The following is a 12,730-nucleotide window of genomic DNA, read 5'->3' as shown; positions in this document are numbered from 1 at the left end:
CCCCATATGGGTTGTAAGAGCTACTCAGATGAAGAGGTTGACACAGGAATGTAATTCGTGGCGTGCCGCATCAAACCAGTCTGAAGACTGATTACTAAATTAGGTCATCGTCAGTGAGTCAAGGGGAATCTAACTCTTACAAATACCTAAGTATTACCGTCTGTGGGTGGTGCGAAATAGAATGTAACACTCATTTTAAGGTGAAGCTAGCAGCAGATATTTGTTTCCTCAGAAGGGTGACATCAGTGTAAAACAAAATAATCTTGGCATTCACTGTAGAATGCAGATGTCAATGGTTCCATACCAAACAAGCGTAGGACATACTATACGTTGAAGAGGAAGGACAACACGAATGGTCACTACTGTGTGAAGTCTACCGCAGTCTTACTGGTATGTCTCCTTGAGACACGAACCACCATACGAAAGCCTATTTTGGAAGTTTCATGAAGCAGTTTTAAGTCTAGAATCGGTAATACTACAGTCCTCTACGAATCACACCGATACCGACACGAATGACAGCTATTTAACGCTCTTACCCAGTGTCATACGGCACGAAGCCTGTGAAATAGGCTTTGGCATGGAGTTGAGTGGTTTGCAGATTATGCCTGCACAGGTAAAAGGATTTTCTCTGCCCGTTCCGAATTCGAACCTGAATTAGTGCGTTTCTCAGACAGTGCGCCACGATTTGCAGGCACAGGACACGGCTGGCTGTAATAGTGTCACCAGCTGCTCGCTTCCTTTCATATACTCTGAATTGAGTCTGGGTCGGTCCGTAAGGCCCGGAAGGTGTGGGTCCGGAATCTAGTCGAATCAATAGTTTCTGAAGTTTTTCTAGATTTAAATACGTCACTTTTAACTTGGCAATCGTAATAAGCCCAGAGAAACTAGCAAGAGTATCATTACATTTGAGATATACTAACTAATTGTGACGTGAGGGAAGGCGGATTAAAGTTATTTCGTCTTCTCCCTGTGGACAGTGCAAGTGGCATGTTGCATCTTTTGTCGAACTTTCCTCCTGCTTATAACGGAAGCTTATTTCATAACCGAGCGATGGACATTTTGATGACATTGTAAGGAGGTGGAAATGCGAAGTTTCTGATGACTAGGTAGCATGTGGATAATACAAGTGCTATTTCATGGAGAAACTTCCTAAGAGGCTTTAGCAGCTACATGTAAGCTAATAAGATCCGGTTTTGTCTAATTTCCCTACACATGTTCTCTGCCGAATCGGCGAGGAACGATATGTCAAAAACTGACAGGAAGATGACAGGGAGGATGGACTGACGTCTCAATACGTCGGTAATGACTGGTGATCCTGAAGGGACCTGCAAACGTTAGTCACTTTGGGGGAGAGACTGGACTACAGCAAATTGACAACGTTTGATCCAAGCCATAGCCTTGAGAGCAAATCGCGGCGGGATGCATCAAACGAAGCTGATGACCGACCTTCCTCATATTCTAGGTAATAATCCCTATTCCAACATTATGACTGGTATTTCTCTTGATTTCCCTAAATTACTTCAGACAAACTCCTACTATAAATCCACGGACCCATTCTTGTCGATTTACACCTACAGGGAAGTGGTCCACTGAACAAACTATTACTAACATTTTATCCCCTCTACCAGTCATGCAGTTAGTGCACTTAATTTTGTATTTTGCGACCGCCCCTGCACTGAAGACCATTTTTTTTTTTCATTTCCTTATTGAAAATTTACGTGTACACAATAAGAACCGTTTTAATTTCTGAGACTGGCGACATTGTGTAGTTTAAACTGACACTGAAACCTCAACTTGATGGCAGTGATCTGTGCAATGTCTGTTTACTATGGAGAAGTGGTACTCATGCTGAATGCTTACCTGTCTGTGGACAGCGACTTCACGTAGTTGAAGGAGAATATCTGCCAGAACGGTTGCAGCCTCCACAGTGTCGTTTCTCTCACTTGCGGCCCTGCGATGTCCGCCTGTGTGTAGAACATGCCGGGATTGAGGCAGTGAAGCAGGGCGTAGTGCACCATGGCGAGGTCTGGATCCGCACCGACTACTTGTACCGTCTCGGGGAATCGCGGCGCCAGCACCTGCAACGTTGTGGGTACATGTTTCAGCACCAGGCAGGTACTTCTGCGATAGCCGAATGGCTCAAAACACGGCCATTTTTAATTACCTGATTCCATTACATAAACGTCTTGCCATATTTGATCCTTGTCTGAAAGGATTTTTCCTGCGAGTGTCATTTTCTAGGTGAAGTAGTGAAAGGCAGCCACGAAGTACATAGGTGTGAGTTCCTTACTTTAATGTTTTTGTGCTGGGTAAATCACGACATGGAACGCTGCGAAACGGTATACGTTCAGAAGCGAGTTCTCAACTGTGTTGGGTTTTGCTGAGCTTTTAGGGACTTTTGCTTTGTAAGCCAAACCGGAAGTAGGTGCAAATAAAACATGACGGAGACTGGTTCTAGACTTAGAGGACTGTAACTATATTCACGTTTCTAGTGATGGTGTTTTCCCAATGGCTGAACAGTGGCTAATATAGTGGCCGTCACTAAATTACGTTCCTCAAGGTCACACCCCCTGCCTGCAGTCCACACCCGCTAAGCGCTGTTATGCGCTGGCCTCATTACTTTGTAGCCACACTAATGTATATTAGGTCGGCCCCAGCTGAATGTTCAATGTTTCCGTCCGATACCGTATGTTCACGTCTGGCTGAGTCTTCTGTGGTGCAGTGTATTGACATGCGTGTGATAGTGAACCAAATGCGGAAGCAAGGGCTCGTGTAGAGGGTGGAAACACATTCGAAGGTAGTCAAACTGTGTGGAATTACTGAATTTTTTTGCTTACCTGCGCAAGAGCGAAGAAATCAGCAATAGTTTTGTCTAAGTTCATAAAATGACGGCAAAACTTTGTATTTCTAAATCTACTCTTTTACAAATTAACAACGCAGTTGCGTCGGCAGAATCCATCTGCGCAGATGTTTACTTTAGATACCACGACCGATAGGAATATTATATGGCTAGATAAATACAGGGCGATGTCTGCGATTACTTCTTATGAAGATAGTAACTGTTCTCGAAAGAACGGGTACTATTAATGACTTGCAGCTTCTCTAGAATAAATGATAATTTAAACCCTCAGCTACCGACAGATGTTCTTGATATACCTCGATGATAACAGCTGAAAATCTGTGCCCCGACCGGGACTCGAACCCGGGATCTCCTGCTTACATGGTTTACATATGTAGGTTGTGGACAGTTGGGAATGTGGGTCTCGCGGGAAGTGTGCAATGGATAAGTACCTGCAGTCGCGCTATTCAACTATGTCCACGGTGGCTCAGATGGATAGAGCGTCTGCCATTTAAGCAGGAAATCCCGGGTTAGAATCCCGGTCTGGGCACATTTTCAGCTGTCGAGGGACAACACCAGCTGTCAGCAGCTGAGGGTTTCAATTATCAGTAATTACTTCGGCTCAGAAGTCCGTACTTAGTGTTCTCCGTTCACTTTGTTTTGTTCAGAAAGTGTAACGATAGGCAAAACATTTTAATGGAATGCAGAGCCACTTCTGCTGTAAGAATAAAGCTGTCTGTGTACCACGCCCTTGTTACTTGTTGAGGACAACAGTCTAGTGTTATACATAGAACTTGGGTTTCACGAAAACCCTCCGCAAATACATTTTTCTCTCTCCTTCAAACGAAGTAGTGGCCTGAAAGGACTTAGTTACAGCCTATTTCTGTAGTGTACATCGGCAATATAGGCGATGGGTGCAATGGAAAAGAATTGTAAAAAAGTTCGGGAGGTAGAGAATACTCTCGGTCGTATTAAGAAGAACTGCAGTAACTACTGGGAGCAGCCTACAACTACTATCACGCTGCCATTCACTGAGTGTTTCGCAAATAAAATCCGTAGACAGGTGACCCGATTGAACAACGTTCCCAAAATTAATTTTATAGCTTTCTCAACAACTTTCTCAGTAGAAAGTTCTCCAAGTTCTATTGGAACTCGAATCCATCAACGACGACAGTTTTTGTTACACAGGTGGAACACTTTCACATCTCTTACAATATGTTTTTCTGTATCTCAATAGTTTTATGTTTTCACAATAGAATATGGGTCACGTACGTCTATTAACTTCCACAATTTTCTTTCATTTAAATTGTTGGTAAGGCGGGTACCAGGTTGAGATTCATTGGGAGAGTGCTTAGAAAATGTAGTCCATCAACAAAGGAGGTGGCTTACAAAACACTCGTTCGACCTATACTTGAGTATTGCTCATCAGTGTGGGATCCGTACCAGGTCGGGTTGACGGAGGAGATAGAGAAGATCCAAAGAAGAGCGGCGCGTTTCGTCACCGGGTTATTTGGTAACCGTGATAGCGTTACGGAGATGTTTAATAAACTCAAGTGGCAGACTCTGCAAGAGAGGCGCTCTGCATCGCGGTGTAGCTTGCTCGCCAGGTTTCGAGAGGGTGCGTTTCTGGATGAGGTATCGAATATATTGCTTCCCCCTACTTATACTTCCCGAGGAGATCACGAATGTAAAATTAGAGAGATTAGAGCGCGCACGGAGGCTTTCAGGCAGTCGTTCTTCCCGCGAACCATACGCGACTGGAACAGGAAAGGGAGGTAATGACAGTGGCACGTAAAGTGCCCTCCGCCACACACCGTTGGGTGGCTTGCGGAGTATCAATGTAGATGTAGATGTAGAAGCTCTGTTTTATCAACAGGTTGAAGTACATTTTTCTTGAAAGTTTTAACGTTTCCGTAGCAGCAGGTAAAAGTTATCTTTAGGAAAGTACTGCACAATATTCTGAAGTAGAAGTAGAGATCGCTAATTTTTTCGGAATTTTTACAAACATTTGAAATTATCAATGGCAATGCTGTAAGATAGTGAGGTGGCTTTGACGTGCGTGTTTTCGTGACAGTCACTGTAGTCGCTATGAAGTCATCTGAACAAATGGAGAAGTTTTTGTAGTAAAACATAGATCAAGAGCTGCGACGCTGTCACAAGAAATTATTAAGAACATTGCAAACAGTATCGGTAAAAGGGTATATAGTACAAGCACAGTGAATGAAGGTGCTGCGTAGCAAATATGCAGCCAAAGTTTCTCACAGAATGGTTTCTCGGTCGACTCCAGCTGAGTATGCTGTAAAAAGAGACATTTATTCAATTACGGGCGACAAGGACCAGTAACACGGAAGTCAAATATTGGTAGGTGAGATCTGGATTTTGTATCCGGATGAGGAGCTGGGTTGGCATCCTCTGATAGAATCCAATCGTAACAGGTGGTCGCTTTTGATTATGCACCTTTGAGGTTGTCATTGGAAAGTGAAAGAGAATTCATAAACACCAGGAGTTTGGACTGGTCGTCAAACTCATCCGCATGGAACTCTTTTCTCCTACCTGGTTTCCAATACTCTTAGGACTTTTGCGCCTAATAGTTAACTTCATTTCGAAAAATGTTAATATTGGACCCAGGAAAATATTGTATTGTGCTTATGCACTGTTCACTGTTTAATTACCAGTCTGTAAAAGGGTGTTGCGGGTATCCTGATACAAGCCTCAGACGAGTAAGCTTCCAAATAAGGTTTTCGTAGATAATACCTTTGTAGGGTATCATTGGATCTGTAATCTGGCATCGATGAAATTGACTGTCACTGTCACGAATTGCCGTGGACACGCTGTTTTATCAGATGCGCGACTAGGACTGCATAGCCGTATTTTAGAGAAGGTGCCATGCCATGGTGGTGCTAAAATGCGTTTGGGGTTCTGTACTCTTGGTACGTTAAAATCCCTGCCCTACTAGTTGACCCTACTATTTGCATTCTCGTTCCCCAAATACAACTGTGGTCTTTTGAATCAGCCTGTGGCCATAAGAGGGGTAACTGCAATCTCCTGCTAGGATTTATTTCTGACGGGGGGTGGTTGGCGGGGTAGGGGGTGGGGGGGGGGTGGGGGGAAAGACGGCAGTGTCAGGAGACTTAAGCAGCAAACCGTTACCCAGGCAGACAGCGTAATTCTGATGGGTACTGCGTTAAGTGTTTTGTCTCTCACCAACTGCTCGCTTAAAATGGACGATTTTTCTTGTGTGCAAACGCCTTCTAAAATCCCACCATCACCTTAGTTCGTTTATTATTAAAAACTGTTTTCGGGCTGTAGACAGGTGATCTTCCAGTGTAGTACACTGAGGAGCATCTCAACTGCTTTAGTGCAGCCAGCTGGCGGCAGCATCTGGTAAAATTCCATTGTATCAAGGTTAAAATACGGAGTTTTGGAACAGTGAAAGTGAGGAGCAGTGAAGTCACTGTCCCTATCACGCCTTCTTTTAAGACGCGTGATATCTATGTAAGAAGGTAGTTCCTACAGGGTAAGATACCACGTAGGACGGTTAGATGTAAGAGCTTTCTAGTGTACATCTTTGCCTTTTCTGTTTTTGTAGATAACTTGAATTCCCGTGGAGCCTGTCCGGTTGGTATTTTGGCAGAATTAGTTTTCCAGGTACTGAGAATGCGTACGTAGTCATTCTACGGAATGCCACCAGAATTTATGAAAAGGAAACATACGCAAAAGCGGGGACATGACCGACTTATCGAAAGGTTTACAGAAGATTTAAAAGGAGCAATCATTACTACCCAAGCATTTGCGCGGTCAGTATAAATACTTAACACTTGAGTCAAGATTTCAAGTGGATGGAGTCGGAGAAGAGAGAAGGAAATGCAGCTACCCTGAGTCTCATTCTCACCACACATAAGCACGACGGATCGGTATATTTTTTAAATTACGTAGACGGTGATGATACGACCTTATTTTGAACAATTTGTTTTGTTTTAGGGCCCAAAGAAACAAATCAGAAGAACCAATGTCAACCTTAGACCACTGGCAAGTAAATAGTTGAAACCAATACGTCAAGCCTAATCGACGTAAGGAAAGAGCTATAAACAAAGACTTCCCCTTACAGTAAGGGCTACAAAACACACCTAGAGAGCGCGGAGGTCCCTAACCAAAGTCCATTTTATTGCTATGACGAATTAATACTATAACGTGATCGACAGACCGCGCTGAAAAGGCCGATAACTCATGCGGCAGAGAGACAGCGACGTAAGCGGTTCAAAAAAGGGGCAGTGGGTAATGAAACTGCGAAACGTCGAAGGTTGATAATGAACACGAAGTGGTGGGAATCACGTAGTAGCAAATGACAATGGTTGAAATGAGAGTGCCCAGTGCGCAAACTAGCAAGAATGATCGTCTCGCGGAGAGGTTGGCCAAGCCGTTGGGAGAGACTTGAATCCCCAGAGCTTGTTCCCGTGAAGAGAATACCACTACTGATGCTGAAGTGACACCATCTGCCGACAGACGGCGACACGGGTATCATCCGGAGGAGTATTACAGCTAGTAGGCTGAGGTAGGACAGCAACCTTGGTAGCAGCGTTAGCAACCTCGTTTCGGATCACACCGACGTGACCAGAAACCCGTAAGAACATCGCGGTGGCTCCCAACAGGAAACAAATGGAAGCTTTCTTGGACCCGTTGCTCTAAGGGATTGGCTTTGAAGCACACAGAGGCTCTGAAGAACACCGAGACAATCTCGTCAAATGACAATTTGAAAGCTTGTTGCGCTAGATGTACTGGGTGGTCTGATAGAGGATGAAAAGCCCTGTTGATGATGATTGGTTTGTGGGGCGCTCAACTGCGCGATCAGCGCCCAAGAGCTCTAATGTAAAAATATATCCTTTCTGGAAGCTGATACAGAAAATGGTTGGTGCCAGTGACGAGGACACATCCGACACCAGTCGGTCTTAGGGCATCAGTGTACATGAAGGTGCTGTCAGTAAGTTGCATGTGGAGATAGAGGAACTCACAGCGATAAATCGATTCCGGAGTAGTGTCCTTGGGAAGCAAATGAAGTACATGATGAACACGGGACGCTGCACAAAGCCAAGATGGGGGTGGGGGTTCACAACCTTCGGGAACGTAGGAAGTTAGAACGAAGTCAAGCTGCCGGAGCAATAGCCATCGTCTTTGACGTAAACGGACCGGGAGATGCCTGACAGGAGTGTGCATAATGTGTTAATGACTCTAGCAGAGAGGAAGACGCTCAAAACTGAGCCTTGAATCACTCCGTTCTCCTGAATAAAAGTGTACGACAGCGCGGGAAACACGTGTAAATCGAAAACTGCCGTAAAAACTCCCGAAGGAAATGGTGCAGGCGGCGTCAGAAACTCCTAGTACATATAATATGGAGGATACGAGTCCTCCAGCAGGCGCCTTACCCTTTTTCCAAATAAACCATGAGCAGTCTCGTATTTTCAAGGAAAATGGTTGATGAAATGTGTTGAAAATATGACTAAATTGTCAACTACGGAACGCCGTGCACATTGTATAGTGGTCAGTAGATTGCGGGACTCCAGTCACCAGCCAGCCATGAATCTTTTTCATCACCATGAAAACACAGCTGGTGAGAGAAATCGCGAGGTAGAAGGAAGCTATTTGTTTTTACCAGCCAAAGGTGTGAGTACGAATGTGGTTTCACACAATCGTCTGGGAAACAATCTACGCAAATGCAGTTGTACATATGAAAGACATCGTGCTTGCCCACAAGAGAAAGGTTCTGCAACGCTTGAATGTGAACCTTGTCCGGCACTAGGGCGGAATACCGGGACGAAGTGACAGCACCTGTCAAGCTCCCTTATTGTAAAGGCGGCACTGTAGCATTCACGATTCTGAGAAAAGCATCACGTGAACCACGTCAATTCGTTTCCCAGGGAGGAAGGCCGGGTGACAGTGGCTGAAGCTCGACGTCTTCGCAAAGTAGCGGCGCAGGGTGTTTAAGAGAGCAACAGCTGTGAATGCTACAGTCAGGTCGGAAATCGGAGTGAGCCTTCGTCCCAGAGCCGACGGAGGTTGCCCCGCACGATGGAAGAGGGAGTGAAAATGTTAAAAGTAAAGAAGTAAAGAAAATCCAGGTAGTCATATTGCTACACACGAAGCTGTTTATAATGAATACAATTCGCCATCGTAGGATGATTAGAAATGCAGAGAGCATGTTCCTCATGCGAATCACGAAGCAGCACGCTTCAGTCCACATGGGGACCGGAACACAGATAGGTAAAGTAGTGCAAGATATGGAATATTCTGTGGCAGTAAGGTCGTAAGGGAATAGTGCATAGCCAGCTGCAGATTGTTGCACATGTCGGCACAAACGATGCCAGTCGTCGGGGTTCCGAGGAAATCCTTGAGTCCTTTCGACGGCTGGCTGAAATGGCGAAGGCGGCCTCCATCTCTCGAGGAGTGGAAGCCAAGCTGACGATCTGCAGCATCGTACCCAGGGTGGGCCGGGGTCCTCCGGTTTGGAGTCGAGTGGAGAACCTAAACCAGAGGCTACGTCGACTGATGAAAATGGTTGTAAATTTCTAGATCTGCGCTATGGGGTGAAAGGTTTTAGCACGCCCCTCGATAGATAAGGGGTGCGCTACACAAAGCAAGCATCTACATGGGTAGCACAGTACTTGTGGCGTCGACATGGTTTTCTTTTTAGATTAGGTTCCTCCCGCGGGAAAAAAACCGTTGGCCTGAAAAATTACCAGTTCATGACACTGATGGTGCACCAACTGTAAAAGTTGTTAGTTCACCTAAACATATCATTCCAAAGGATTTTAATATGCTAAATCTCATGTTAGTAAATTGTCGAAGAGTCTGTAGCAAGATCCCATAGTTACTCTTCGAAATAAACAGTAATAATGCCAATTTTGTCTTAGGTACCGAAAGACAGTTGGAACAAGACATTAATAGCAGTGACATTTTGATCTCTGATTGGACAAGGTTTAGGAAGGATAGGACTGATATGGGAGGCGACATGTTCATTGCAGTTAAAAGTGGTTTAAAGGCAGTCGAGATCGATAATGAGTCTTACTGTGAAACAGTCTGGATGAAGCTGTCAATCACAGAAGGAGCTACCATTGTATTAGGATGCTTTTATAGACCATCAGCAACAAACGTCGCAGAGCGTTTCAGGGAAAGTATTGAGTACATCGGAAAAATATCCAAATTATCTATTGGTTGGAGACTAATCTGGCGTCCATTGACTGGGAAAATTACACGATTATCACAGGGGCAGAAGCAAAGACTTGTGAAGTTATTCTACGATCGCTCAATGTACAACCTTGAGCAATCTGTAATAAAACCAACTTGAGATGGGAACATGTTAGGTATGTTGGGCAACAAACAGATATGATCTCTGTGAGGAAGTTAATCTAGAAGAAGGTGTTAGCGATCATAATGTCGTTGTGGCGTCTATGTCAGTGTAAGTTGCAAAAAATCCAAAGAAACAGTGCAGAGTTTTCTTGTTTCTGAAAGCAATTAAAGTGTCAATGACTATCTTCATAGTCAGCTCCAGCCATTCACCGCTACACACAAAGATATTGAGCCTCCTTGGTCTGAATTTGAAGGTACTGTCCACGTGCTAGAGAAGTATGTGCCTAGCAAATATAGGGGAGGGAAAGGATCCACCTGGGTTCAACAAACATATTAGGGAGTTGCTGAGAAAGAATTTAGCACAGTCGTTTTACACGTAGTCACGGACAAACAATTTATGCGAAATGAAAGCAGCTGTCAAAAGATCAATGAGAGATTTTAACGAATTTGAAAGCAATGTTTTTATCTGCAGATTCTAAAAATAACAAAAAATTTTGGTCGTGCGTAAGATCTATAAATGCTACAAATAATTCAGTATCTTATTTTGCTGTCAGAACGGGTAATGTGATGGCTGACAGTGTTTAGTGTATCAGGAGTTGTAAAATAGTTAAGGTCCTTAGACGCCAGGAAGGCATCTGGCCGAGACGATATTACGGTAAAATTTTATGATGACTATGCTACCGATATAGCAATATTCGTATCTTCTATGAGGTATCATTGTAACAGCGTAAGTTCCACGGGACTCGAAGAAGGCACATGTCATAGCAATCTATAATAACGGGTAGAAAATCGGATGCACATAATTACCGACCAATTTCACTGACATCGATTTGTTGTAGAATCATGGAACATATTTTGTGGTCAGACAATGACCTTTGAAGGTTCTCAGAAGCTCATCTGCAGAAACCAGCGTGGTTTCAGGAAACAGCGGTCATGCGTGGCCCTCTTTGTGCATGATATACTCCAGACTTTCGTTTATTGGTAGAATCCTGAAGCCATGCACTCTCAACGAAGGAAATTGCTTACAATGCTTTAGTTCGTCCAGTCTTCGAGTACTGATCGTCTGTGTGTGACCTTTACCAGTTGGGTCTGATTGAAGAGACTGAGAAGGTCCAAAGAAGAGCGGCAAGATTCCTGATTGGTACATTTAGCCACCGCAAAGGAGTTACAAATCCCATAGAAAGTTTGATGTGGTACACTTCCAGATAGACGACGCGCTAATAGGAAGAGGTGCTCACTAAATTCCAAAATCCAATCTTCGCTGAGGGTATAGAGCATGTATTATTACCACTAACCTGCAAATCGCGCAGTGATCGTATCTTTACTCTTCTTAGCATAATGTGAAATTTGGAGTCTTTCTTAAATGTTTTAGGGATGTATGTATGTATGTATGTATGTATGTATGTATGTTTTGAAGATTAGTACAAAGGTTCTTTTACCAGTATCTTTATATTTTAAGTACAGTTAAAGATCTGTTTCTACTACAGTGCTCAGTATGTACTTTGTCAGAATCGCCACATCCAATTGTGTGTATCCTTTAACTACTAAGCCGATGTTCAGTATTTGTGTGCGTGTTCTAATATTACTAGTGTTTTCAGTATGGAACCTGATGTTTGCATTCGTATTCTGAACATTTCTGGCTATTTTGTTAGGAATAATTCCACAACAGGACAACTCTACGAATTTAGTTATTGCGTTTGGCTTCCTCTTTCTAAAGTACGATATCGGCCGCTATACGGTTACCATACCTTCAAATACGCGCGCCCCAATTACTCCGTGTTTCCTACAGCAACCACCATGACAGAAGAGCGTTGACACGTACTATTACGCCACTTCCAATGAGATGCAACCATCCCCTCTGCACAGACCTCATTGTATGTGTTTGGCAGCGAAATAACTTTTACGGACTTTCATAGATACGCGCAAGTCGCCAAAGTGGCGTCAAATCGAAACACTTGCACGCGGCGAACGGTCTTTTATAGTGACCAGGGCTCGACATCATTTCAACAGACATTGTATTGAATAGAGACAGATTTACGAATCTTTTGCATTTGTACACATTTCTACGTTCACGTCTCTTTGCAACTGATGCTACAAATACAGCAACAAAGTTTATTACTAATTTGATTGTAGATTTACAATAAATTAATATCTGAATTCTGTGTTTATGAACGGCATCTCTTCCTAGCTCGTGGATCCATTGAAGAATCACGGTGTGCAAAAGAATACGGAACAGGAATTTCATTTTAGTACGATTTTTGCTTGATTTTCAGTTTGTAAATTATAATATTCTGTTTCATGTAAATGTATTTTCAGTGCGCTTGCATTCTACATTTCTATCCTAGGAAGTGATATTCCATTTTCTATAGTAACACAAAACCACTGGAAAATGGACTTAAAGGCTGCAACTAGTTGTGAACTAAATATTACAGCAGAAGTGGAGAACGCCACCTTTTAATGAATTCATTGCTGTGTTAACTACGAACAAAATATTTTTAACCATTTGTTGCAGAATTCTGGATGATTTCCTAATTTGGTAAGTTCCTGCAG

The 12,730-nt window shown here is 43.5% G+C and overlaps 1 protein-coding gene across 1 annotated transcript in view; it reads right to left on the bottom strand.

The window, feature by feature from the left end:
- LOC124775798 (juvenile hormone acid O-methyltransferase-like) overlaps positions 1 to 12,730 on the bottom strand; it is a 178,158-nt gene that overhangs the window by 44,138 nt on the left and 121,290 nt on the right. Inside the window, exon 2 of the mRNA XM_047250629.1 lies at positions 1,861 to 2,078. Within this exon, the coding sequence (XP_047106585.1) occupies positions 1,861 to 2,078 (218 nt within the window). The remainder of the gene's footprint in view (positions 1 to 1,860; positions 2,079 to 12,730) is intronic.

Source organism: Schistocerca piceifrons, chromosome 2, assembly GCF_021461385.2.
Source record: "Schistocerca piceifrons isolate TAMUIC-IGC-003096 chromosome 2, iqSchPice1.1, whole genome shotgun sequence".
NCBI lineage: Eukaryota > Metazoa > Arthropoda > Insecta > Orthoptera > Acrididae > Schistocerca > Schistocerca piceifrons.
This window is presented reverse-complemented; position numbering and strand designations above follow the sequence as displayed.